The sequence below is a fragment of the Malurus melanocephalus genome, unplaced genomic scaffold, assembly GCF_030028575.1.
Source record: "Malurus melanocephalus ecotype Western Australia unplaced genomic scaffold, MMel_1.1 scaffold_197, whole genome shotgun sequence".
Taxonomy (NCBI): domain Eukaryota; kingdom Metazoa; phylum Chordata; class Aves; order Passeriformes; family Maluridae; genus Malurus; species Malurus melanocephalus.
The window spans coordinates 545,818-573,542 of record NW_026623429.1 but is presented as its reverse complement, the minus strand read 5'-3'; the positions used below and the strand labels follow the sequence as shown (position 1 = coordinate 573,542).

The 27,725-nt window shown below is 44.4% G+C and overlaps 3 protein-coding genes and 1 long non-coding RNA gene across 6 annotated transcripts in view; 2 read left to right on the top strand and 2 right to left on the bottom strand.

The window, feature by feature from the left end:
* The window catches only part of LRP6 (LDL receptor related protein 6), a 99,728-nt gene extending 95,659 nt beyond the window's left edge, over positions 1-4,069 (bottom strand). For both annotated transcript variants that reach the window (XM_057373437.1, XM_057373438.1), the window contains exon 1: positions 3,778-4,069. In XM_057373437.1, coding sequence (XP_057229420.1) covers positions 3,778-3,832 — 55 coding nt within the window. In that variant the 5' untranslated portion in view covers positions 3,833-4,069. The remainder of the gene's footprint in view (positions 1-3,777) is intronic.
* Positions 4,070-4,586: 517 nt separating this feature from the next.
* Positions 4,587-13,035, top strand: LOC130577832 (uncharacterized). Its single transcript, XR_008965813.1, has 3 exons — positions 4,587-4,802; positions 5,110-5,195; positions 11,664-13,035. It is a non-coding gene; the product is annotated as an uncharacterized LOC130577832 (long non-coding RNA).
* A 49-nt stretch (positions 13,036-13,084) lies between these two features.
* On the bottom strand, positions 13,085-19,112 carry MANSC1 (MANSC domain containing 1). Its single transcript, XM_057373439.1, has 3 exons — positions 18,712-19,112; positions 17,791-17,931; positions 13,085-16,004 (listed from the first exon to the last, which is right to left on the bottom strand). The coding sequence occupies exons 1-3, from the start codon at positions 18,920-18,922 to the stop codon at positions 15,007-15,009; spliced, it is 1,350 nt and encodes a 449-aa protein (XP_057229422.1). The 5' UTR covers positions 18,923-19,112; the 3' UTR covers positions 13,085-15,006.
* BORCS5 (BLOC-1 related complex subunit 5) overlaps positions 18,836-27,725 on the top strand; it is a 46,168-nt gene continuing 37,278 nt past the window's right edge. The window contains exons 1-2 of one of the 2 annotated variants that reach the window (XM_057373441.1): positions 18,836-18,884; positions 21,999-22,142. In XM_057373441.1, coding sequence (XP_057229424.1) covers positions 22,031-22,142 — 112 coding nt within the window. In that variant the 5' untranslated portion in view covers positions 18,836-18,884; positions 21,999-22,030. Of the gene's footprint in view, positions 18,885-21,443; positions 21,555-21,998; positions 22,143-27,725 lie in introns of those variants that run through there. The other variant, XM_057373440.1, reaches the window with a different exon arrangement.

The window sequence follows — 27,725 nt, the reverse complement described above, 5'->3', positions numbered from 1 at the left end:
CCCAAAAAACACCCAAAACTCTTCTACATTTACTACAGCTCCTAGCTAAATTCCTTACCTAGAACTCCAGGAATGCAGATTGAAGGAACTCACAAGGGAAAAAAAGAAACATGAATACAGTTCATGCCCCTCCAACCAGTATTGCTGAGAAACAAGAAYAAAGCTTTCCACCTGAGTATCTTCAGGTAACTCAGCTCTGAAGGATACAAGAAGTCCTTTACCTGAATATAGCTCTGACCAGGACTTCCCTGTATCTTCAGTGTACCTTGGCAAAAATGCAACCTCACCTCTGAGACATCGCAAAAAAATGCCATCAAACTTTCCAAGTCCTAATTTTTCAGTTTTAAATAAAAGCTAAAGCAATCTGATGATAAGTAAACTATATCACAGAGATTAAATTGAAAGAGCTATTAAATTAATGGTGGATTTTGGAACACCTTAGATCACACTAATTTTGGACTGTTTCATGAAGAGATGAAAGATGAAAATGCAATGRAAATCATGGCAGACAAAGGCACACTGGTTTGAGGAACCATACAATGAAGAAACACGACTAGAAAATGGTTGATTTAAGCTTGGGTGAAGAAATAGACTATGATTATTAAAAAATAAATAAATAAAATTTCCAAGTCTTATTGTCATAGTATTGTACAGTCTCTAGGTGAAGAGACCCTTCACCTGAAGGYAAAAACATAGCTCTAGCTGGAAATGCCACACTTCATCTCCAACATGAATGTTTCAGGAGTAAAAACCTATTCTTTATCCTCTTCTCTGACTTCTTATAGAAAAATCTGTGCACATACCACCAGACAGAGCAAACTCCTGAACATCAAACTCTTCTGAACAACATGCAAATGTACCTATCTAAAAAAAATACAAAAAAGCAAGGATCTGTTTTATGAAAACAGAAACAGCAAATTAAAACTGATTAAAACAAATTAAAACAGAAACATAATAATAATAATGGATTAAAACAAACTTTCTTCTGGACTCTAAGAAAGCAAGAGTTTTATAACCTCCATTACCAAAAAAAGGCATTTTCATTTCTTCACTATCTGACCCTAAACACAGAGGTCTACAACATTCAGTAGGTTTGCACAAACACCCTTTTATAAGATTCTTATTCAAGCAAGAGCTTTATGCAATGAYTGCTTGATCAGGGTTTAAAGCCAAAACAAAACAACAACTGCATGCCTTGAGCACTGGTGGAGRAAAATCTCAGTCACTTCATAAAAAGTTGAAACCTCGGTTTCACAGTTATCTGTAGCACCCTGACAGATGTGATGACACTGCTTTTGCSTCTTTGCAGCTGTCAGTTTTCTAACAATTATGTCTCTGACCAGAAGAACACCTCAAAGCTGCCATGGAGAACTCTAACTCTGCTCCACCATAAGGACCCTCAGGGAAGAAGCACTGTTGGTCAGAGAGGCAGAAGCCCAATCCCCAAATCAAACCATGGGCCAAGAGCAGAGAACAGACATCTTTCTTCCAGCAGTCATAACAATAAAAAAAACCCCAAGCCCAAACCAYAGAACTCCACAGCAAGCTGTCGTGATGGTAGCCTCCTATCTCTTAGAAATCCAAATGCTTGCCCTGGAAACATCAGTAGTTATTGCAGTCCTTGGATGATTTTTGAGACAGGTGCCTTGACCTGTGCATCCATTTCTAGCCAATAACAACCTCATACTTCTTCAAGTCCTTATGYATTTCCAGGGTACCAATTTTATTCCCTTCCAGATTGGTAAGCAAGGCTACCACAGTTTCTTCAGAGTAATGACCATAGTTGCTGTAAACCTCAGTCCATTTGCCTTTTCTGCAAGAACAGGGAGGCTGAGAAGATGCTGCAATCCACCAACACACACTCTTACATTTGCTAAGTTTCTGTCTCCAGCACTGTTGGCTTGGCATCCTCTACAGCAYTGAATTCACAAACCAAATACTGAACTTCCCAACTTCAACTCTACTTTCATGTATGAGCTTATTCATACTCCTGCTGGCACTGCCTGTGCCTCATTAAGGAACTGCTGACACCTCTTCTGAACTCAACACATCTCACTCCAACCTACTCCACTCCTTGTTTATTAGGGAGGATGTATGCATTAAAATTTGATTTTKGTTTCTTCACGGTTCAGCTGTTCCTGCTGTTTATCTCTATCTAAAGCAACAATTAGCCAGTAGGAAAATTACTGTCCTGTCACAAACAGAGGATTACAGCTTCAGGTAGGCGATCAAACAGCAGGGCACCAGGAACACAGARGAAACAGAAATGCTGTTTGGATACAAATGTCCTTGGCAATAGACAGAGGTGAGGGATGAGAAAAGAAATGACAGTCGTATGATTTATAAACGAAATGCTTCTTCACAGAGTCACATTAAGCACGAAGTATACAAAAATCTGCACAAGCACATGCCACTATTTTGAGACTAATTTGAAGAAATTACAGTAACAATATTATGTGACATCACATACACCAGTTATTTCTKTGCTGTCATTTGAACAACACTGAACATCAAATTAAAGCCAAACACATGGCATATTAAGAATGGGCATGATTGTTACTTATTAAAATAAACTAATCGGGAAACAGTTTCTCCCTGTACTCCAGAGCCAACTTAACTTGAAAATTGGGGTTTAACTGCCACAACCTAAGTATAAAATGTTACACATGCCATTTAAGTAAGTATATTTGTGTCTCTGCAAACAGGATACAATATGGCAAACAGATGCACAGGGTATAAAAAAAAAAAGCTATGGATGAGATGAAAATCTTTGTTTTCCAGATTACTGAGCAACTGGAGACTGAGCAGYTACTTCAACCTACACCACCTTCAGTCTAACTTTCATCAAAACACTCCAGTGGGGATGAATTCTCTAAATCAAAATGTGCTTGATTAACTGTTAGCAATTAATCACCCATCTAGTATGAAAAAAGTCAAAGTCAAGTAAACAGAAAAATTACGTATGTGAACACCACGGACGATTTCTTCCAAGAAAGACTGAACGCAGAGGAATAGTTACTGCAGTTAGGCTTACAGCATTAGAAAAAAAAAAAAACAAAACTTGAAATCCTGTTTACTTTCAGATTGTGTCCTGCAAGASAAGAAATTTTGCTGGAGTCGGGAAGCAGAACCAAAATTCTCAGCTACTTTAAGTGACATYCCCTCGCAAGGCTGATTTAAAGCCGTATGAACATCCGTGGTGGTTCACCAGAGAAACAAACTTCTCTCAAGTCCCAGCGCAGAGCCAGCCCAGCTGAGGGAGCCGAGCATTGCCTGCTCCTGTCTCTGCCGAGGGTCGGCTCGGTGCAGCACCGGCTCCCGGGCATTCCCGGCTCCCCTGCAGGATGGAACCTCGGGAGACAACCAGCCCGGAACCACCGCGGGACCGGCCTGACACCGGCGGGGCCGAGCTCTGCCCCGGAGCCGCTGGGGGTGTACGGAGACATGGGGGGAGCGTGCGACACTTTAGGGGATTTAAAAAAAAAAACAAACCAAAAAACAAGAAAAAAACTTGAAAACAACAATGGGGCGGCTCGGGACGCGGCCGGTGGCCGCTGGCAGGGCGGGCTGCTCCCGGCGCGGCTCAGGAAGTTGCTCAGGAGCCCGGGAGGCGGCGGCGGCCGGGAGCGAGGGAGGGAGCGCTGCCCCCGCGCCGGGCCCCGCGCCCCGCCGGCAGCCAGGCCTCGCCGCTCCCCTCCCGCACGCCCAAACATGGCCCCTCGCCACCAACCCGGCAACTTTCCCCCTGCCCCTCCCGCCGCCGCCCGCCCCGCTCACCTCGCATCAGGGAACAAAAACTGCAGGCGAGTAGGCTGCGCAGGACGGCCCCCATCTTCCCTCCCTCCTCGCTCTCACCGGCGGGGAGGCGGCGGCGGGGAGCAGCACCTCCGCTGCCAGTTCATGCTTCCAGGCGGGCGGGGGAAGGCGGCGGGGAAAGGGGGGGGCGGGAAGCGGGGAAGGGCGGCCGCGGAGATCCCCCCTGGCCGGTCCCTAGCAGGCCACTGGCCCCGGCGCGCCGCCGCGGGAGCGGGCGCTGCCCTCCATGCCGGCCGCTGCCGCCGCCTCACCGCGACCGCCGCGGTCCTTCCCCCATCCACCCCTCCGCCTCCTCCTCCTCCTCCGGGCGCGCACAGGCGCAGGGATACAGTCCTCCTCCTCCTCCTTCTCCTCCTCCTCTTCCTTCTCCTCCTCCTCCCGCGCCGTGCCCGGCCGGCTCCCGGCGCAGCGCCCGCCCCCCGGCACCGATCCCGCCGGGGAGGGCCGGAGCTGAGGGGCGGAGGTGCACGGTTCTCCTCTCCCGGGCGGGATCGTGCACGCAGCCGGCAGGAGCCCGGCGGGGGCCGCGGCCCGGAGGGGTTCCCTGGGCGAGGGAGGGCAAGCGGGGTTACGGCACCCGGCGAGCACAGGGACGGGGCGAGGTGAGGGCCGGCCGCATTCCAGCGGGACTATTTCGCCTCCCCTCGCCCCCTCCGCCGCCTGCGATGCGGTTCAGCCCTGGCCCGTGAGGACGGGACTACTTTCTGCCTCAGAGCTGCGGCGGCGTCCGAGCGACGGCACAAAGGCTCCGATCCCGATCCCGTTCTCGTTCTCGTTCCCAATCCCATCCCCATCCCATTCCCAATCCCGTTCYCATTCCCRATCCCGTTCCCGATCCCGGAGCGGGGGGCGGCAGGCCGCCGGTGTGGCAGAATGAAGTTACGGTCCGTGCCTGCTGTGTGCGGGCTGAGGAGCGGTAAATCCCGGCCTTTCCCAGCGCTGAGGCGTCCCTTATCGGCAGGAATCGCTGCCTGGCTGATGTAATGGTGCGTGATTTGTTTCCCGGCGATTTTGGGGGTGCTTTGCGTTGCTGTCCCCCTTGCTAAACTAAATGTGGCAGGCTGGGTTTGTGCTGCTTAGAGCGGTGTTATAAATGAGTGGCCAATGTGCTGTGTTTAAACACAACTTAGTCTTTTCCCCTCATTCGAGTAAACATACCCTTTTCTTTCCGAAGAGGCGAAAAAGTTAAGATTTTGTAATACACCCTCAGCTGGAAAAAAAACTTCCCTCAGCTCCTTCTTTGTTCGTTCCTAATAAACAATACAAAATGCAGCTTTCTTGTGTTTCCTCTAGATTAGAAAATCTGTTTCATGATTTCAACGAGGAGTATTAATACTAAACGTCTACATCACGTTCTCCCTCACAGAATGTGACAGCTGGTGAGTAGAATAATGAGATGAAGCAGAACAACTTAGAGTAACATTTGAGGTACTTCCATTCCAAAATCWGTATTATTTTCAGGATTATTGGAAACTCACAGAAACATTTAACTTTTACCTGATATCTGTTCAACACTTATTTTCATAGCTTTTCTTGTTATTACAGTAGGAGATAACATCTGGGCCAGATTAAAGGCCTGGGCATTGTGCACTGATTTTAAAGGGCTCCTGGTGTCATGGGATGTTGTCAGACTCTGAGCTTTTGCTGCAGAAAAATTWAAAAAATAGAAGAAAGCAGATTTTTTTTTTCTAAGGAAGTGTATTTCCAACCTTCAAGGTTGCAAAAAAAAAGATTTTGAAAATGTAAACAATGCAACTCAGCAGCAATATCTGCCTGAAGCCAGGTCTGCATTACAAAATGTTGTCCTTGACTGCTGGGTGAAATAGCCTCCTTTATTACTGTGCTGTCAGTTGGGAGGATTAGCAAACTTGAGCAAGATCCACATGGATAATGGATGGGAAGACTTGCCATACAAAAATGTACCCTGAAGAWGAGACAACCTGTGCCCAGCCCTTGTTGTCACTACCAGATTTTGCTACTAAAATCTGCTACAGGAGCGGGCCAAAGGAGCACACTTTCATGTTTATTTTCACTGTTTCATTGGAATCTAAAAGGAAAATGAGGTTGTGGTTGATTTTGGATTCGGTTTTTTTTTTGTTTTTTTTTTCTCGGTGTTTCCTTATACTTTTCCCATCCTCATAGTGATTCACAATCTGTCATTAACCTCTTGAGAAGTATGGCAGATCTGTAATGAATTCTTTGTATCTTAATCAYACAGCTCACATCTGAGRAAAAACCTCAAGCCTGAACCCCTGCATCACAAAAAAACATTTCTCTACATGCCATTCCCTCTCACATCTTATCTGTTTCTGCTGGAAACACTCTGGTGTCTTGACTATCTCCCTTGGGAGCCTGATCCCCTGCCTGGTTGCTCTGACTCTTCAAGACATCTTCCCTGCTGTCCAGGATGACTGGTTTTATTTTTAGCTTTTGAACACTGTCTGCTGTCACCCCTGGTGCATTTTGCCTTTTTTCAAACCTTTTCCTGCTTGGATTTCCTCTGAGCTGGTTAATGATTATTGGCTTCACCTCCCTCAGCCTAGCCCCTTTCCCCACAGCCTGCCTAGAATCCTCCTCTGTCTATTCCAGCTCAAGTATCATAAAATAACAGAATGGTTTTGGTTGCAAAGGGACATTAAACAAGATCTTAGTTCCAATCCCCAGGGATACTTTTCACTAGTTTAGGTTGCTTTCAAACCAAACCTGGCCTTGAACACTTTCAGGGATGGGGCAGCCCCAGCTTCTCTGGGCACCCTTTGCCAGGGCCTCACCACCTTCACAGGGAAGAGGTTTTGCTAATATTTGACCTAGATATCTGCCCTGTTTCAGTTTCAGCAAATTACCACACASAGAAAAGTCTCCAACAGGCATGATWTCTCCATGATGATTATATTCCTTTWTTTGAGCTTAAARTAAGTGGAGAGGGAATGTCTCTTTWATTTTTGTGAGGAGRTTCCCTGGTTGGTTGCAGTTATTTTCACTCACTTTAGAAAGGGGAACCTTGGTTTACTGGCTCAAATCCAGCTGAGGCTGAGTAACCTGCACAGYTTTACCCTTACCTCTGAACTTGGATTGTGGCTCAATGGCACAAGAGCTTTCACGGGATTATTTTTATACTTGGGTAAATTCCCTGGTTTGGTTGGTGGCCCAGCTCCACAAGCAGTTGTGTAGCCCCCAGGACAGCAAGGGACAGCAGCTGGAGCTCATGAAATCAGCAGCAACTGCCAGAGTCATTCTACTTTTGAACTGTGCCCCAAATTTGAGTGGAGTCAATAGGATCTTCTGTAGGACCAGAACCAAAGTCCCTAATGAACAAAAGCTGTTAGAAGAAGATGGGTGCTCAGCAAATGAATTTGTGGCTGCCCACATCACAGAAGCCACTATCATAACTATGTTTCAACAAGAATTAATGGGTGTGGCGTGCTGAAATGCTGGTCCCTCTGAAKGCAGTGGTAAAGTTCTCACTGAGTTCAAAAGAGCCAGGGTTTCATCCTGAAACTCAAGCTCAAGTCCTTGTGACCCCAGCAGCAAAGTCTGCAGCTCAGTGGCTTGGGAAATGGGAGGTAATGTTGCCATCCAATGATGTCTGTTACAACCAGACTTCACAGATAAAATAGGACACCCTGACTTGTGACATCATCATCATCATCTCGCCACGTTGCCAAGGTCATACAGTTTATAAAAACTGTTTCATTCAACCCTTCCTCAAAACAAGGCCAGTTCTAATAAATGTGATGGATATGTCTGACACACTTTATCGTGTTCCAAGAGTGCAATGCGTTCACTATAGCACTCCTTCTTCAATGAATAGAGAACCAGATCATAGAATCATAATAAAGAATTTCTTCCTAATATTTGCCCTCTTTCAGTTGGAAGCCATTTTCCCTTGTCCTGTCATGCCCTTGGAAAAGCCCTTCTCCTTGTGGAAGTCCCCTTCAGGTTCTGGTGGTCTTTTTTTAGGTCTCCCCTGAACCTCCTCCAGGCTGAACAACCCCAGCTCTCTCAGTCTGTCTTCATGGCAGAGGCACACCAGCCCTGTGCTCATCTTTGGGCCTCACCTCTGGATCAGGCAAACCACATCAAAAATCAGCACTTCCACTAATTCTGGGGCAATTTTCCAATCMAATATCCCATCAAATCCCTTTTTTATGGCACACAGAGTTGCATCTTCTCCCTGCGTTTCGCTACTATTTTATTCTCCCCCACCCCAACTCCCCCTCCCTGCTTTAATACCCATTCTTTCTTTCCCATCTTCTCTACCAGAAGAGGCTGCCTGGTGCCCGGGATGAGAACTGCGTTTCTTTGTGGCTAAAAAAAAAATCCTTACAACAAAAACTTCACAGAGGAGAAGGTGCTTGAGTTCAGCAGCCCATACAGGCAAGCTAGTCTRACAGAAATCCACCAATATCCCCACWGGGAAATATGAAATAAGATGACCTGGAAGGCTTGGGCATTTTCTTTATGCCTTTGGAGGAGCGTTTGGACTCCTGCTGGTGGTGCATTCAAGGTCAGGCTGTCTACCTACTGCCTCTTTTCTCCTCTCCCATCTCCCAGGGAGTTGAAAACAGCACTGCCTGAGGATACACTTCTTTGCTGGTCGTGTTTTTCAGCGTGAACCATGCAGGATTCTGATTTTAATTTGGCACTGCCCACCAGACCACAGGGCAAGTCCAAGACTTTCTTTGGGAATATTTAGCCGTGGTTACATTTCAAAGCCATACTATAAAAATGTCATTTGAGAAAGTTGCTGTTCTAAAATCTGTAAAGTGCTTTAATGCTATGTTGATACAGTGAAAACATCCTTTTAAAAGAGCTCACACTTCAGGCTGACAGAYACCAAAACACTATTTTGTTTTAGCTTGCTCAGCTTTTCAAAACCAGTCAGCATCTGGGCTCTATTAACCATAACGTGCGTGCCTTTTAAGCAACAACAATTTAAGAATATTTCCTTTTCAACCCCCTTTCAAACCCCTTCAGCGTTTTGCAATATGCATAATACTTCACAATTCTGCTTTGCACTGCAGCCTTTGAAGTTTAAAAATTACTTACTGGTAAAGYATTGTACATTTTCTTGCACTCTTTTAGTCACAGGGATTAGTGACTAGAATTTATGCCTATGGTCAAGAAAGGTAAGTCACTGTGTCACAATAATTGGCARTCTTTCCTGCAACAGTTTTCAATTTTTGTGTGATGCACACGTGTATTGAGAAGAGCTCATTTGCCACCTGCAGTAGCCACTTCTGGGCTAAAGTACTGTGCCACAGAGTGYTGTTCATGGCAAGCAAAGAGACTTATCCCTCTTCATTCAAACAGTGTGAGGAAAAGTCATATTTATATTTATTGTTCCTATTTCATATTTATAGCGGTGTTTATATATTTATGTTGGTATTTATCTCTTTATTTTTATGTTCATATATTAATCAGTCTGCCATTCAGCAAAGGCACTAAGCACCTGAAGAATATTAGTGTAGAGCATCAACCATGATATGAACATCTCTTCAGCGGTGTTGTTTTTATGAGCTGTTAGTCAAGTTCTCAAAATAGGCTRGAAAGGCATTCTGAGTTCCTCAGAGCAGGAAAGATTGCCCTCTAATGGTTAATCTYTGGGTTTAATGTCTGCTCTGTTTTATGAAATGCTCCTCTTCTGAGTGRTTTTTAAGGTAAGGCCACACAAACGCAAGATGTTGGAACGATTTATTATTTCAAGGAAAACCCAWATCTTTGTTATCCTCTTAATTGATGAATAAATTAATCCTTAAAAACGAAGATGGAGGCATCTTCTTGGTAATATTTTCATTAAACTACTACCATTAGCCAGGGTTTCTCAGAGGAAGAGGGATGCCTCTGACAATTCAGAACTATTACWCATACTGGATTTGACAAATTTTATRTTTCCCTGTGGGAAACATTTCAAAGTMTGAAAAAATAGCGTGAAGGATATGCAGTTTATTTCAGTATCATTAAAGCTGTTGTGAATGCCCTAGAGCACAATCTCACTCTTGGCATGAGTAAACTTCAAGGAACAAAATTCTTACTTTTAAAACAAAACAAAACAAAACAAAACAAATCTTTAAATCAACTCATCACAAGGCATTGCCTCTTACAGCAGGGATGCATGTGGGTCCTTAAGCTTGCACTGGCTCCATATAGAAGGGTTTCTGTGGCTTATGGCCTGTAACTCATTCTCCATGTGATGAGGGGATGGAAGAGGCAAWTATACAGAGCTGAAGTGTCATTCACTGCTTTTTCATTTTCATTAGTTCTTTGAATAATTTCTTTACAGCCTAGGCTTTGATAAAGACTCTTCCAATACAGCTGCCAATGAAATGTAGGTAAATCACAAAGGAAAACTCAGAGAAAGTCAGAGCCAGTTCCTAAATATATTTATTTAAAACTAGTGGCTGCTATAAAGATATTATTGAGAGATATAAACATTCTCTTTTGGAATAATTAGATCATATTTTCTCCTCTCAGGAAGAAGCAGTCATTAGAGTGAGGCTACCCAATCCATTCCTCATCCCTCCTTTTTCTACCCTCTCCCCAGTCAAACCTACAMAGACAGTATTTGGTCACATGGATCTTTGAATGAAAGACAGGGAATTGTGTCTGAATAGCCCTGATTCATAAAGCTCCTTCCAATGCCTTTTTTTCAGKATCAGAGCTTTGCAGTTAATGCAACTTCTACTAATTTTTTCCTTATTGCAATTGTGAAAAATCTAATGCCTTTATAACAATTTGAAAAGAGCTTACATGGAGCAAAATCCCCGTTTAATCTTGGCATATTAAGGAATCTTTTATTTGAACAATACATTTAAAGTGCTATTTCCCCCAAACACTTTTTTCTTTTAAGCTAACCAAAGCTCTAAGTGTTGAAAGAAACTATGATTTAGAGTCCTATCTTCATTTGTGGCTAAGAAACACTGGCCCTTTAACAGGAGGAAACAGTTAGGGTATGTGTGGCTTAGAGAACACTGTAGCAGTAAATCATTCAMTATAGGAAAAGGTGTTCCAGTCACCATGTGAAAAAACCCCAAAACAATGGGAACCACAGAGCCAAACCACTTAAAGATAGGAGACAAAAATGTTTGCAGAGCAYTTTTAGCAGTTGTTCAGCTGCTGCTCCCACTTTGTACAGTACCCCTCAGTTTGAGTCATAGAACCACAGCATCACAGAATGATTTGGGTCAAAAGGGAGCTTTAAAGGTCATTTAGCCYACCCCCCTCCACCTTCCAATAGATCCTTTCACAGGGGTACCTTCCACTATCCCAGGTTGTTCYAAGCCCCATCCAGCCTGGCCTTGGACACTTCCAGGGATGGAACAGCCACAGCTTCTCTGGGCACTCTGTGCCAAGGTCTCACCACCCTCATCATAAAAATTTTCTRATCTCTCTCAGTTTAAAACCACTGGTGTCCTGTCACTGCAGGCTCTGCTAAAAAGCCTCTGTCCATCTTTCTCCTAAGCCACCTTTAAGGCCATGGTAGCAACTTTCCCTTCTTCAGGCTGAGCAAGCTCAGCTCTCTCACTCTGTTCCCACAGATTATTTTTGTGGCCCACCTCTGCAGATGCTCCAGCAGGTTCCTGTCTTTCCTGTGCTGTGAACACCAGGACTGGATGCARTACTGCAGGTGGTGTAGAACAATCACCACTCGTGACCTGCTGGTCATGCTGCTTTTGGTTCAGCCCAGGCTGTGGCTGGCTGCCAATGCACGTTGTCCAGTTTTTTATCCACCTCAAGTCCTTCTCTGCAGAGCAGCCCTCAATCCACTCATCTAATGSATTTTGTTAGTTGGTTAGTAATTTTTCACTTAAAATAATCCTGAATATAAGCATTTCATACTCTTACAGGAGTTACACTGAACCRAAGCAGTATTTGCTGAGAACACACCATGCTGAGTTTGCAGCCCTTTTGAGGTAGGGATTTTGCACTCTTCTCATCCGTGTCAAAYAGATCTGCAGTTTATTTCTTTATGATTGTTTGCAGTGGTTATAAAATCTGRGCATTCTATTTGCTTTACTGTACAATAGCACAAACCAGTTTTGCTCGTGACARATCTGTATTTACACACCTTATGTCTGCTCAGCACTGTAAAACAACACATGAAAGCAAGCAGCTCTAGAATTTATTACACTCTCCAGGTGACAAAAGTCTATCAGCTTTTGGCCTCATGCCATAACATAACTGGTTACCTTCAGAAAGAGCCACCCCAAGAGTGTGGGTTGTCATCACAGTGTGGTGATTAATGATCCAGTCCCATGTGTGGTGCACAGTGGAGACCACGGGAGATGTCAGCAGGAAAACAGAAGAGTGCACAGGAGTTTTAAGGTTGGAAATCATAAACTGGATGGGTTTTTTGTTACTTTGTCTTGCTCCTTTTTGATTGATAATACAAGAGCATTCATTATCCAGRCAAATGGATAAAAACCTCCAAAAATGCATATAATAAAGCACCATAATCAAAAGAATGATGATGGGAAATCTCTCTCTCTCCTTCTCTGTTAACTGGAAATGCCAATATATGTCTAATAATGCAATCTGATTCAATGTTATTAAAATAGAGAATATTTTAATAGAAACAATAGAGTTTTGTTTTCTTCTACATTATATGATACAGTAAAAAGTTTAAATGTATATATAACCCTCCACCCAGAACCYTCCGATAAACAAAAAGCTTTCCTARAAAACCTTTTTGCAATGAAATAGCCATAGTTTGAAAGTCACAAACCCCAAACTAATTAAAACTTTTTAAAATCATAAAAATTCCTCAAAACATGTCAGTTCTATTTAATAAACTRTTGTTGCCCTCTAGTGTTCAAACACAATTTGTAAAGGCCCCTCCACAAAGAACCAAACTCATCAGCTATCAATTAATTTCCCATTAGTTCTTAATCCAACATGACAAACGGAGGGGTAAAATTTTTTAAAAAGAAGTGTTTCAGTACACATGCCTAATACCTTATTTTCTTGAGCACAAAATAAGGTTTTTTCATGTAAGAACATTTAAAGTTGTTTTAMTCAAATGTTGTGAAAGGCCACTGAGGTCAGCATCCTCCTCAAATCAGTGATGGTGCTGGTGCACCTCTCAGCTTTCGCTGTGTGGTTCACTGTGCTGGGCATGTGCTGCTGTTTGGGCAGGAGGGCASAGCTCCTAATGACATGGGACAGAATCAGAGAGGGTGTTGGYTTGGAAGGGATCTTARGGAGCAGCTCATTCCATGGGCAGGGACAMYTYCCACCATTCCAGGCTGCTCCAAACCCTGTCCAGCCTGGCCTTGGRCACTSCCAGRGATCCAGGAGCAGCCACAGCTTCTCTGGGYACCCTGTGCCAGGGCCTCAGCAYCCTCACAGGAAGAATTTCTTCCCAATATCTAATCTAAACCCTCTCTCTTTCAGTTTAAAGCCATTCCCCCTTGCCCTATGACTACATGCCCTTGTAACATGCCCGTGCTCTGAACAACCCCAAGATACATCTGCTGGTTTCTCTTGAAYATTTTGCTACTGCACCGTAACCATATCAGTTAATACCAACCACCTTCCCCTCCAACAAATTTTCCACTGCAGCAGAAAATGCACAGCGAGGATTCAGGGCTTGTTCTCAGCACCTCTGCTGRGATGGCACCAGCAACATAGAAAGCTTCTCATGAAGGTTGCAGTTCTTAAAGAGAAAATTATGGTCAGCCTCAGATCTGCATCTACATTTTTACAGCTAGGCCTAGTACTTATCACTCTGTGAACTCATTTCCTAGAAATGTTGTTGCTCCTTGTCATGTTCCTTGACCAGAAACGTCTGAAAATAGCTATTAAAAAAAAAAAWAAAAAAAAAAAAAGAGGTTGAACAAAGCAGTCAACAAACAATCTGATAAATTTGAGGTATTTTCCTTCTGCAATTTTGTTCCCTTTTAAGTGGCTATCCAGAATGCTGTTCTTTTAACCATTGTCAGATTTAAACAATGTAGCAGACCAGCTGGTTTTGTATCTGTGAAGCAATTTGCAGCCTCCATAYAGCAAGAATTTAAGTTCTTGACACAAGGAACACTGACTTTTCTTTGATCACTGAATAATGGAATTTTCAGAGAATTTTCTGCATTTAGTTATTTAGAGCTTTCAGAAAACTTGCCTTGAGGCCATTTTTTGGATCATGCCTGCTTCCCACCACACTAAGCTTGACAGATCTAAGAATCTCTTGGATGTGAGTCAAATTTCCTATTTTGTAATAGAACTGTTTCCTTGCAGTCATGAGGCACCCTTCCTCCTCTGCCGTGACATTTGTTGATGATGCCACCTGACATGAACACTTTGAAATCCAGTCTGCCATTCCAAACCCAGGTTTAGACCAAGTGTGTGCAAAGGGAAATTTAAATTTAACATGAATTGGAAGTTGTTTTGCAGGAGAAAAACCCAGGGATGGGTTTTTTCCCACTTACTCTCCCTGTTGAAGAGTCAGGGAAACATAAAATTGTAGATTGTTTAGGTTGGATAAAACCTCGAATATCATCAAGAGCAACTGTTAATAAACAACTGTGCTTACTGCCAGTCACATGAAGGGGACACCAGAAGTGAAGAGGGTGTCCTTTGAGGGCATTTGCAGTATGTGGTTTTAAGGATACTTGTGATGTCTTCAGAAAAAGAACTTTAAAGATATGTATGTAACCATTAAACATATGTAGCTAATGAAAATCAAATTATGCCATATGTAAGATTTTTTTCCCCTGTTTGCACCTAAAACCATTTGGATGCAAAGCTCTGTCACTAAATATTTCTTTAAAGCTACAAATAGGGTAAATAGGATTGCCGGGAAATCTGTAACACTGGCATGTAGCCCCGAAAATGCCCACRTGCTGCCCAGGTACTCAATTTATTAGGTGCACTTCTATTTCACTAATCTTGTCATGGTACAGATTAAGCTCATGAAATGCTTTTTCTCCTTAAATATAAGACCTTCTTAGCTTAACTTGGATTTGAGTGTTTACTCTCAGGATTTAGAAATAAATCAAAAAAGACAGACATTATAGTTCAGCACAGACAGAGCATTTCTTTTCCCCACCAAACGCATCTCCTGTCTCCTGCTTTCCCATTAGAGCCCAAAAAAGGAATCCATCCTCTTCTGAGATTCTGAGATCTGCTGTCCCATTTCAGAGTTCTCCTCACAAAAGTGAGAGATGCTCCTTAAAATTTGATTCCTTCTCCGATTCACACATCGGCATACATTCCATTGATCAGGTAATCCAGCTTGGTGTAGTGCCTCTTCCGAAGAGATTCGTGTATTTTCTTCCCAGTCAGCACAATAACTAGCAATAAGAAAATCACACCAAAAAGCARAGCTGCTACCAGACTGCTCTTCTCCCCCAGCTGAAAAACACCTTTCCCTCCCAGAACACCTTCTGACAGAGAGCTCTCTGAGTCAGATGGCTCAGAACCTCGAAGATCTTTTTGGGAAGATTCAGGAGAATCACTGGGCAGAATGAAACCTGGCAAAGAGAGGACGGTCCCATGGCTGGTATCGTTGGAAGAGCCAACTGTTGGCTCAGGAGCCATGGCTGGAGTCCTTAGCCCTGATGGGGCAGTGGCAGAGCTGGGATTTGTGGTCACCTGCTTGGTTGTAGAAGCAGAAGCAGCAGTGGTGGGCCTGGAAAGAGGCACATGAGTAACAGCRATGGTGGTGGCAGGGACACCGGGTTTGGCTGCAGTGGCTGCAGCAGGCGGAGAGGCAGCTGGGGTGGGGAGGGTTGSAGGAGGTTTAGCAACACCAGGATGCACAGAGGTTGTACCAGACTCCAGCTGGGCTGGACTTGTAGGCACAGGAGTGAGAGAAGCTCTGCTGGTGTCAGGAGCAGCTGCCTGAGTGGTGGTGGGGAACGGGAAAGGGGGGTTTGCAGCTGGAGCAGCAGAAGCTGTGTTTGGTGCTGGACTAATTACTTTCTGCTTTGAGATGGGTTCTGAGCTCTCAGGCTGTTTTCCTCTTTGGGACTCAGGAAAAGCTGTATGAAATTCCATGTTGTCTAAATGCTTGCCTATGTGGTTCAGGAGCTCAGAGGCCTGATGAAAGACAGATTGCTGCAAACTGGCAGTACCATTCTGATGGCTGTTCTGACTGTGAGAAATAAAGGTTCCAGCATCYGAAGGCAAAGAATGCTCATTTGAAGRGAAGTTCTCAGTTTTGATGGATGTATCCTCTTGGGCATGGGTGTCTAGAAACAGAAAYACTGGTATTTAACTATTAAATCTATTTGTGACTAAGGTAGGCGTACTCTATTTGTATTTCTTAGAAACAGATTTATAAGAGGGCTTTAARAGATAATGATTTATGAAACTTCCTTTTTTTAAAATATGCACAGTGACATTTAAATTCTATGTCATAAAACCTGTCAGCCTCAAGCCTAGTCACATAACTGTGTTCTGTGGCAGAAATACCAAATGAATGATAATCCTAAAAGCTACCTGATTTTACAGTATTTCTTTTACAGTATTTACATGATTTACAGTATTTACCTGATTTACAGTTATTATAGAGAGTATTTGGCTGAGCATGAACTCTTGGAAAGACTGGCTAATCGTTAATTCCTCTCTCTATATATGTAATTTATAATTATATTAAAAATTATAGAAATKTATTTACATAATATTAATAATAACCATTCAGCTGCTGCACAGAACATTTAAAATGCAGCATGCTCTCAAGTGGTTCTGACTCTCACTCATCTCTTTTTATTATTGAAACAAAAAGGTTTGTTAACTGCCCTGGAATTGAAATAAATAATTTTGAAAGTATCTTTCCCCCTCCTAGGTTGGTTTTYAGTGTAACTACATACAGATTCTCATATGAAAGAACAAAGTTTGAAACATTTATGGGTACCAACACTGCTCAGGTGCTACCTTGAGAATTTATTAGGATCATTAAACAAACTCATGTTTGTAATATATAATAGAAGAGAATAGAATMTAAATAATCTTTCCATAATTTAATGTTCACAGAAGCTAAAATCTGCAAAATTAAAAAGAGRTGGTATATGCAATCAAGTTTCACTCAGCATTGCACTACATGCAGAACAAAAGCACAACCACAATTACATCTCTTGATTCTTTGAAACCCCGATGTTCTAGGGGAGAAAGAACTGGAGGAAAGTGTAATAATAATAATAATTTTACAGAAATGCTGTGCATTTGTTGCACATTGCTTTTGCACAATTGCCATAAAAACACTTGGCAGCATTATATGAGTAATCTTTCTATATATCATACTGCTGCTCCTTTCATAGTTCCTATGGGAAAAGTTCTCTTTTTCAGCAAAAGTTCAGTCTGTGGAAATACAAAATTTTGGCTCTCTCAAGCAGCCATAATGAAAGCACCTTGTAAACTCTTGGCAGGACAGTCTAATTATCAGTTTCTTATCTGAGCTGTTCAAACAGGCCTGGTGCAAGTCAATGTCAATCAACAAGCAGKCCTTGCTGTTAAAAATCCCACAGTGTAGGACAGAGAGAAAAAAATTCCTGAGCTTGCAGCCCACATGTCATAAACCTCTGAGTTTAGAAAGTGTGCTAACTGAAAGCAGAAAATAATGATTACCTTTACCAATTTTTCATCAGTATGGAATGGGTCCTTTCAATACTTAGCTGGATACAAGGGCATGGTATTTCCTTTGGTTTTGGTGGTATTTTCAGCATTATGTACAGGAAATTTTCATTGTTGAATACCTCAAGTAAGGACAAATTACGAGGAGTTCTGAATCTAATGTGAAGGAATATTATACAGGTCGGGACATGACTCCAAGCAGGAAGCTGGGCCCACAAAGGAGCTCACCAAACACCTGCCCATCCATCCTCCACAGAGAAAAAGTGCAATATTTTCAAATTATAATGCTTGGCTTAGAACACTTTACTACAAACACRACTCCCAAACAGTTCCTGGTCACTGCTGAAAGTTCCCAGGGGCAAAAGCCCCCAAATGWAGGGGCTGGTGGCTCTCACTATTATTTACCTGTGGTTATCTTGTAGCTCACAAGTCCTGGTGCAGGTTTCATCGGACAAGCCTCAGTGCTAGGACAGTAAAACAAGTAGCAGTTTGGATGTSTGCTTGTTCTTGCAGCATAAAAAATAATCAAATTACACTTCTTGTCTCCTGCAAAACAAAATGCCTGTTTCACCAATAAGAACTTTTATGGCAGTATGGTAATGAGATCTAGTTTGTTAACTTTTCCTCATGTGAGCTAAGAGGAAAATTACTAACACGTAACATTGCTACAGGAAAAACAGCTATGGACTGCAAAAGAATGGCYCAGGGCCAAAATATGAAAGGTCACACCTTCCTTTTCCTGTACAAATACAGTTGGGGAAATTACGAGTTTAATCTCRTATCCTCCCCTCACCCATACCACACTGGCAACACTTTATACAACAATTTCTCGCTTACAAATCCTGATAAATATGAAAACCTTCCTCGATATACTCAGGGGGAAGAAAATTATTTAGACAATTTTCCTTATCACATCCCAGGAATTGCTTGGCTAGCTGTTGCTTCGGGGGGATCACCTTCACCACTGTCATTTCTACCTCCTGTTGCTCCAAGAGCTTGGTTCAAACCAGCTATCTCAGAGGAGGGTKAGCATTCTCATTCTTGGCTAAAATTAAATACAGTGCAAAATGTCAGTTACTTTCAGCGCATCTACTAAATACAGCTTACACACCTTCGGGGTTGGGGATCTGTGAGGTTTTAACATTTAAAACTAACGCTGTTTCTGTGATGCAWCTACCTTCCTGAACACTGCGGGATCTTGCCTTAAGATCTGAGGTGTACTAGCAAAAGAAGGTAGCAGCCGCAGCCTGAACGAGAGAATAAATTCTGCGCTGAATACGGACCCAACCAGCAGCATTTTGTCGCAGGAGAAGGGAGCGCGGTTACCTGCGAGCCGGTGCCCCGAGCAGCAGGCGCGGGCACACGCGTCCGCGCTGGGGACGCGCAGCGGCTCCGCGCCCCGCACGCCGCGGGACAGCGACAAGTCTATGTCGATGATGGAGTTGTCCATCTTCTCCGCCGAACACTCCTGGCTCAGGGCCGGCCCGGCCATCGCGCAGGTGAGCAGCAGCAGGCGAAGCGGCCAGCGGCGGGACATGGTGAGCCGGGTGTGTCCCCGCGGGGCTCCTCGGGGAGCGTGTAGCGGTGGCCTCCTCTGCTCCCGGGGCGARCACGCCTTCCCGGGGCACCCTCGGGGTTGGGAAGGCAGCGGCAGAGCCTCGGCACGGCTCGGGGGAACYGCGAATGTCCCTGCACGTCCGGGAGGAGGGGCCGTGGGGGCGGGCCCGGGCTGCCTGTTCCCTGCTCCTCCTTCCTCCTGCCCGRCCGCCTGCCCGCCCTAACTCTTCCTGAGCTTCCTTGCTCACCTACCTACCTACCTGCCCTCCTCCTCTCTTCCTTCTGCCTGCCCGCCATTCTCTTGTCGCCCTTCTCCCTCGCTTCCCTCTCCCTGCCCTCTTCCCCCGTCTGCCCTTCTCCTCCCTGCCTTTCTCTTGCCTTCCTCCCGCTCCTCCAACCACTTGCCGGCCCCAAGGGCTCTTCCTGAGCATCAGACACAAAGGCAAAAACACCTTTGGTGAAGCTCTTAATGGTCAGGCTGATACGGTTTTGCCCACAGTCAGACTTTTCGTCCAACTGAGATCTGCTTTTGGAAGCTGCAATGAATGCGATTAATGTGCGTATCTGGGACTAAATGGACATGGGCATATTTCCATTCCCTGCTACCTGAGYGATCCTGTTCAAATTACAGCCAGAAGAGCTTTTTTTTTGTTAATTTTTAACTGGTCAGACAACTCACAGGGCAAGCATTCTTGCAGGGAGTTATTTTGGGGCCATGTCCCAACTGCCAKTAAACATCTTACTATCCAAGAGAAATCTGGGAAGGTAAGCTGGACTTCTGACTCAGATCCCTCACTTTACAGCTATAAAAGCCAYACCACAYTTCCACAAAGCAGAAATCTTCTGTCTATTTCCCGGGAAATGTGTRGAGTTTGTCCCCKGAGCAGRGGWTGCTGCTTTGCAGTTATTCCCCTGCAGCAGCCTGAGTRAAGGAATCTGTKTATATTATTGTCATTTCAGTGRGAAGYTACATTTGACTCCTAATCAATACTATTTCTTTTTCTATCTTTAATAGAGGCACCTTGATATCGGGCACTGTTTTATGTTATGCTGTAACCTACTAGCAGTTCTTTTTGGTTTTATATGGTATAGTCAGTAATTCTGATTAAGGTGTTTTGTCTGTTTATCTCGTCKGTTTAATAAATAATTCATTTTCATAAACAGACCTGATCTGCCATCACTAGAACTTGCGGGCCAKAGTGAGTCCTTACATTTGAACTGTTGCCAAAATCTGAAGCTAAGGCAGAGCTTGTCTGAAGATCCCACTCCTCTCATGGCAGTTTCTTCATRAGAGAGATGCTCCAGACCCTCATCATCTCTGTGGCCTCTGCTGGACCCAGTTTATTAGATTAAAAACCGGACACTACTTTATTCAGCACAGAGGTATTGGTGGATATCGCCTCACCACACATGGAAATCAGGTATCAAAAGTTTTGACTATTTATACATTTTGATAAACAAAGGAATTAGTCTTCATTGGTTAAAGTGATGTAGTTCTCTTATTAATTAGTGTTCTAACTTCTTTTGGTTAGTTATACTCTCACTTCTTGTGCTAATTAGTCCATATGCTCAGTTTCTCTTCTGTTTTGTGCCAAGGCAGCTTTTGGGTTGGTGGCCTGCGGGTCGGTGGCTGTGGATCCCTCTACTAAAATTACCTTTTACCCACCTGGAGCTGATTKCAGCACAATTGCTGAGCATGGCCGGCCGGGCCAGGGAGGGATTGTCCCGCTCTGCTCTGGGCCGGGCYGGCCTCAGYTCCAATCCTGTGGGCACTTCTGGGTGCCACCATGGCACAAAGCCAGAAAGGCACGGGAGAGTGTCCAAAGGAGGGCACGAGGATGGCGAGGGCCGTGAGGGGAAGCTGCTGAGGAGCGGCTGAGGGCACGGGCTCTGTTGGGCTGCAGCAGCCTGAGGGGAGACATGGCAGCTGCAGCTCCTGCTGAGGGGCAGAGCAGGGGCCGGCCCTGAGCTCTGCTGGGACAGGGACAGGGCTGCCATGGCTGCACAGGGCCAGGCCAGGCTCCGGCTGGAGARCAGGGAAAGGTTCTTGTGTGCCCACAGGGTGCTGGCACTGCCCAGGCTCCCCAGGGAATGGTCCCGGCCCCGAGGCTGMCAGAGCTCCAGGAGCGTTCGGACAGCGCTGCCAGGGATGSWCAGGGTGGGATTGTTGGKGGGTCTGGATCAATGATCCCTGTGGGTCCCTCCCAACTCAGGATATTCCATCCTTTTAAAAGAACACTAGCTTGTTCGGTAACAGCGAGGTGTTGATAACAGGACACAGCACAGCAGATATGTGGGCCGAGCAGCAGGGAGACATGGCAGCTGCAGCTCCTGCTGAGGACCTTCCGTTCACCAAACCCCTCAGCAATACCCTGCAGCGTCTGGAGGGCGCCGTGCGGCTCTGGCGAGGCAGAGCTCAGCTGTCCCGGCCCCGCAGCCCCCGCGGCCCGAGTGGAGCCCCGCCCGCCAGGCGGAGCTGCCGTGACCCGGCGCAGCCGGAACCCCGTGGGCGGCGGCGGCCCCGCGCTGCGGCGGGCGGGGGACAGGCAGCGCCATGGGCGCGGAGCAGAGCGCCGAGGCCGAGAGCCGCCCTGGCGAGCCCAGCGCCGCAGGTCGGTGCCCGGCGGGGAGCGAGGGCCGGGGCTGTCCCCGGAGTGGGCCCGTGCCGGCACAGCGGCTGTGGGGAAGGGCACGGCTGTTTCCTTGGGAGGGACAGCGGCTGCGGAGAAGGGCACGGCTGTGGAGAAGGGAAGGGCTGCTGCTCTGGGAGGGCCCGGCCCTTCCTGTGACGGCGCGGGGGCACCGCCCGGGCCGGGGGAGCGGAGCCGGGGCGCGGGTGCGGAGCKGGGGGAGCAGCAACGCTGCAGGTGYTCCGGGATCCGCTGGTCCCCGGTCTGCAGGGAGAAAGGAGATTAGAGCCCTTCAGTCATCTGTCTCGGCAGTGTGCTATAAAAAGCGTACCTGTGCAGTGCTCAGTAGAGCAATATTCGCATAAGGTTGGATTCTGGTGGAACCTGCTTGTCAGTTTGATTGTTGTTTCTCCTTCCCATATCCAGCATCTCCGTTGCCAGCCAAGCAACGAGCAAAAATGGACGACATCGTAGTGGTAGCCCCAGGAACACAATCCTCRCGGAATGTCAGCAATGATCCAGATGTCATAAAACTGCAGGAAATTCCAACTTTCCAGCCACTTTTGAAAGGTAAGTGATTGTTCTTCCTCTGCTTTTRAAGGCCTTCTCTTTTTGTACCTGATGGAGTTTGTGTATCCTGAGGTTTCTACTGACGTTCATATTTCTATTTGTCACCTCTTGGTTTAAACCTTACTCTCTTTTGTTCAGTCACAATTATTCCCAGCATTCTGAACAGTGGGTGAGCTGGTTTAGAGGTGTGCTGCCAATGTTCCATATGCAATGGAACCGTCGACAGTTCCAAGCATACCAGCTTGCTCTGYATTACTGGTTGATGAGAGATGCTGTGTTACATTTTAATACATAATGGATGACAGTCTCCTGCTTTGCTCTAATTTCTTAAAAGCAGTTGTGTGTTACGCTCAGTCATGGGCACCTGTGTGTACGTTCAGCTGTTGAATCAAGTTACCTTCTGGGAGTTTCTGACACAGCAGATTTTATTCTTGTTTTCTGGGTTAGAGTAGATGGGCTGAGACTCTTCGGTATTTTTTTCTTTCATCCTCTRCACCCATTCTTTGTTCCTTCTATTCTGTTCAAAGGGAAGATTTCGATCAAAGTTGTCAAGCCTTCAGTTTAACTATAACTGTGTTTTGGGGCCTGGCTTCTAGCTGTTTCTTTTCGAGGAGAATGCACAGTGTTCTTAGTTTCTGAAAGTCCCTTAGGAAGCGAGATGTCTGGAGCAGCCTGGGCAGGTTGATTTGGTGAAAGCAGCCTCCTCCTGTGCTCCTCTCCTGTGTGGAGTGGTGTGGGTCAGTAAGCTTGTGTGGCTGTGCAGTCCAGGTCCTTCACCTCCTCAAAGTSCACACTTTAAATTGTCTTGCTGGCTGAGTTGCTTTTTCTGGCCTTACTTTGGACCTGAAGCTGTGGATGTATGATGGAAACCTCTTCTGCTTTTGTCACTTGGGCTGCTGCGTCCCTGTGAGTTTGAGATGTGGTGACATCTGGTGACTGCTCAAGAGTTTTGCATGCTGAATCACCTTTGTGAACAGCTTTTTCAGCCTCAAGTACTTGTTACTACTTGAACAATCCAACTGTGATACCTGTGTTMAGTATGGGCCTGGTGAGTTGACTCTTGAGAGATGGCAGATCTGCCACAGGCCCACTTGAGAAACTGTTCTGTTTTGGACTGGTCTCTTATCTGTATTCTTCAGATGCAAGAGTGTGTTTCTGGAAAGGTTAAAAAAGCTTCAAGATCTTTTAGGAGCTCATTCTAAAAACTTGTGTCTTGTGATCTACCAGCTTGGAGAGTTGAAGAGGTGGACTTATAGTCCGTATGGACTTCATTATTCTATTCAGTTTCTCCCTGCCCTAAGCAAAGCCAAGGTGTTTTATTTTGCTTTTAAGTTTTAAAAGAGGCATAATMATGAAATAAATGGACTGGCAAAGCACACGGTCATGTAAACACTGCATATTCTTGAAGAACAAATGCCTTTGTTCCTCCTAGCCATATTGAGTTGAGCTTGTGATCAATAGATCTGGAAATCTTTACCACTATGCGCTCTTACTTGGAAGAAAATGCCAGTGTTATGTCCATTACATCCTTCATGCTTTCCCTTGGCTTTTTCAGGGAGAACTGCACCTCAGAGTTACAGCTATGAGCCCTGGTAAAAAGTCCCTCTCCATCTTTCTTGTAGGCTCACTTTAGGTACTGGAAAGCTGCTGTAAGTTGCTCAAAGCCCTGTCCAACTTGAYCTTGAAAACTCCTCATGATCTGGACAGCCTGTTGCAGTGTCTTGCCACCCTCATCATAAAAAAAATCCTCTTCCTTATGTCCAATCTACACTTACCCTGTTTGGTTTAAARTATTTGTCCCTTGCCCTTTCATTACAGGCCCAGTAATATAAAAAGTCTTTCTTTCTTACAAGCCTTATTTCTCTGTGGAGGTTTTTTGGGGAAAGAAACTTTCCTGCTATGGCCAGAATTCTGCACTGATGAAAGATATTCAGCATGCGGAAGCAAAAGAAGCAGAGGTTACTGTCTCACTGCAAAGCCCTGATTATGTTTTTGTGCTGCCCTTTTCCTTGTTGTTTCCTCCTTGTTTGGAGAAAGCTGTAATGGCAACATCCCTTACAAGTGTGATACTGAGGACTAAGCGTAAGTGGTACGCTGTGAGTTCACTGAATATTGGCTTGTGATTATTTAGAGATAATTCAGAAGCCCTGTTTCGTGTTCTGACTTACTTCTGGAGGAAATGCTAATACTAAAGGAGTCATTTTAATGCCAGGTGTTTAAGTGTTGAAGCTATTGGTGGTGCCTGCTTGGCCTGCTGCAAGAATGTGATGATACTTTTCCTTTTGTTTTGTCTGATGGAATTTGGATAATTTGGATTGTTGTGCTGTTTTTTACCCATATTATTTATTAAGAGAGGCATTTCACAAAGAACAAAGTGACWCTTTTACTCTGAAAAGTCAAGGCTACAGTTTACCTGGAAATAGTGCAACAAGGACACCCAAGTTACCTGGTGGAAAGTGAAGACCAGCATAAGGAGTGTCCTGGTCTCAATATATTTTGAAGGGAAAACTTGTCATGTATTGTGGCTGGTGTACGTCTTCAGCAGAGAAGSACAGGGAGATGCTGAGAAATCTGTGAGCAAGAGCTGGGGGTGAAAATTGTGATGCTGTACTGATGTTCCACGGATCTTCTGTTGTCTTCCAGCAGCAGGAAACATAAGCTTGTATTAGCTTGAAAGGATTATTTATACTTTTGTAACATACTTTCTGAAGTAATTTTTCAAGCAGGAAAGCTACTTGTCTAAAAAATGCCTGTGTATTTTTCTTTGTGGCATACTGTGTGTGGAGGAAGGATGGATGTTTAGAATTAAGGTTKTGTCACACCTCACTCCTCAGTATTTTCTTACATCCTCTCTTCTTTGCCTTGCCTCAGAGTATGTTGCTGCTTCCATTCATAATGTAAGGARTTTAGCTATTAGCACGTTATAGTTCTCTACACATGGTAATACCAGAATACTTTTATAGTTCTGTCCCTGTGCCTTACAAGGAGGATCTGCTCCTTGTAACTACTGAAAGTATAGGCCCCTAGTGGAATTTGCAACATCCATGTTTGTAGGATGGACCYCATGCCTTGTGCTTATAACTAGGTCTCTGAAAATGTGCATGTTGGGTGGAAAGAAATACCAAAAATGTGAGTACATCTCCCTGGTGGGTTTGGTTTTTTTTGTTGTTATTTTGTTTGTTAGGGGGGGTGTTTTTTGGTGTTTTGTTTTTTGGTTTTAGGCTTGTGGGCCAATGTTCTGTATTATAGAGAACTCTCAACCCATTTTGAATTCATGACTTGAAAGTAGCTCCTGAAACCAGAATCTAGAAGATGCTTCCGTTTTGAAGAAAGGAACTTTCTCTTCAAATGGTAGCTGAAGGAGTGGATGAAGATGTTGTCTGAAATCGCTATTAACTAGCTAAGGTGAAAGGAAACTAATTGCTTCTAACATCAATATTCTTTACTGGGGCTGGTTTTGGAATGCTTACAGCATTTTGGAATGTCTTACAGCAGCAGTGTTGCAGAGTATCAGTTTTGAAAATGGAATGTTTCTGTTTGATCTTAGGCTTTATAGGAATTAATAAGTTTGTCCAAATCCGGAAGGCTTCAGGCCAGTTAGTTTATTGAGAAATATTATGCTTTACCAACAGGGTGTAAATTATTACATCCTAACTATTGAATTTTTTTYCYYWWKGGKYSYKRWTYYKKYMARKKRMYWWKGWWRGTRRAGGAGGAGAGGATGCTTCTGTATCYRCTGCATGTCTGCAGTTAATGCACTTTCTATAACATCACATCATTCAAAAACTCTACTCTTGTCTTCATTTCCTGCCCAAACACTAGCAACAGAATAAAGGGCAGATTCCAGAAAGTCATATGTGTAAATAATACCCACCCCGTTTCTAATTAGTTTTTGACTTACTAAAATTATATAAAAACAAAAAGGTTATTAAGGTGCARGTGAAAAAGCAGGTCTGCTCCAACCCTAAGCCTTGTTATCAAAGCAATGTGGTGGGAGCTGAGCTTTAACCATGTTCTCTSTGGATAATTGTGTAAGATGAGATCAGCAACTGACCAATAAAGCACAGGTCAGCAAGCTCATTGTTACAAAACCTTGAAGTTTAGAATCAAATTTGATCTGCTTCTATTCCTTTCTTAGGGCATCTTAACAAAAGGGAAAATAGGAATTTTGTGGTTCATTTAGTTTAAACAGTGAGGTCTGACATAGTGAATATTCCCTCCCTATTTTCCATGTGGGACTGGCCTTGGTATGCTTGGCTTGTTTGCACCATTGCATGCAGAAACCAGAAGATGTGCAATTGCAGATTATACTGAACCCTGAGATGCAGATGATCTCCTGCACATCCTGATTTTCAGTTTGCAGCAGTAACAAAATGAGGAGTAGTAATGTTAGTGGGAAGTGGAGTTGCTGCCTGTTGTAGCTGTTTGTGAGCACCACTCTGCCAGKGGTTAGTCAGGAACAAATGGGCAGGAGGAGATGTACACACTCTAAAGCAATAATTTGTATCAGTAATGAATGTTCAGGGTGAAATTGTGACTTTGCTGATGTGGAAGGCAAAGYTCCTGTCAGTTCCAGCTGAATGAAGATTTTTGTCTCAAGACAGTGTGCAGTTCTGTATCGTTTCAATTTGTGTGGTAGAGTGCTGAGTTTAACAATAATGAGCGGCTTCTGGAGACTGTGTGGAAAGTTGCCCAGTGGGATTATTAGAATTGATTCTTCCTCCCACCCTTAAATCAGATCCACAAGGGCCTTGGTTGCTCAGAAAATGACAATTTCCCTAGGGGTTTTGTGCTCACCTGTGTGTTTTTTACACTCTGTATTAAATAACTACAGGCTAGAAAGCATTTGTTACTCAGAAGAAGGGACTGAAGAACCTTCCTTCACTCTATCTCTCCCCCTTCTCTTTTAGACACCTCTCTTGATTCCCTGACAGTGCAGACTGAGCTAAGGGCTCCAGGCAGCCTTTGGTCGGAGTTGCTCAGCCTGTGGTCATCCTTGGAACATTCTATAGCAGTATGGGAGATGTTTTTATTTTTTATGGTGTAAAATCTTAACTTCTCAAGTGTCTTAAGAGTGCAGAAAGATCTGAGGATAGCATTGCAGTGATGTGAGCACCTTTTGTGTGTGAGCTGGTATCTTGGAGGCTTGTGGAGTTTCTTGTTTGAGGTTTTCCTGTCTGTATGTGTGTGATTTTTTACCTGTGTTGCACATGTCTTCTCTCATGTTTCAAAATGTTTACTAACTCTAATTATGGCGCATAATTTCAGAGAAGACAGGTTATGCCCTAGCTGGCCCTTGATATGTTCATTAAATGCAAAATGTGCAGTATCTCCTGTCTGCCTTGTGTATTAAAGATCTACTGTGAGTATGTTTCTTCATGTAGTAAAGAGCTGAAGGGCAAAATTAGGTGCACTTGTTATTTATGAGAGGTTTGGTTTGTTTTTCTATGAAGTTAAGAGCAAACAATAGAAATACTAGGTTGCTGTTTGAATACCCTTGTGTGGGTGTTTAGGGTTTTCTTTAATATGCTGATGCATATAGAAATGAGTCTTGAAAAGGCAGATGAGTCTGTTCTAATGCAG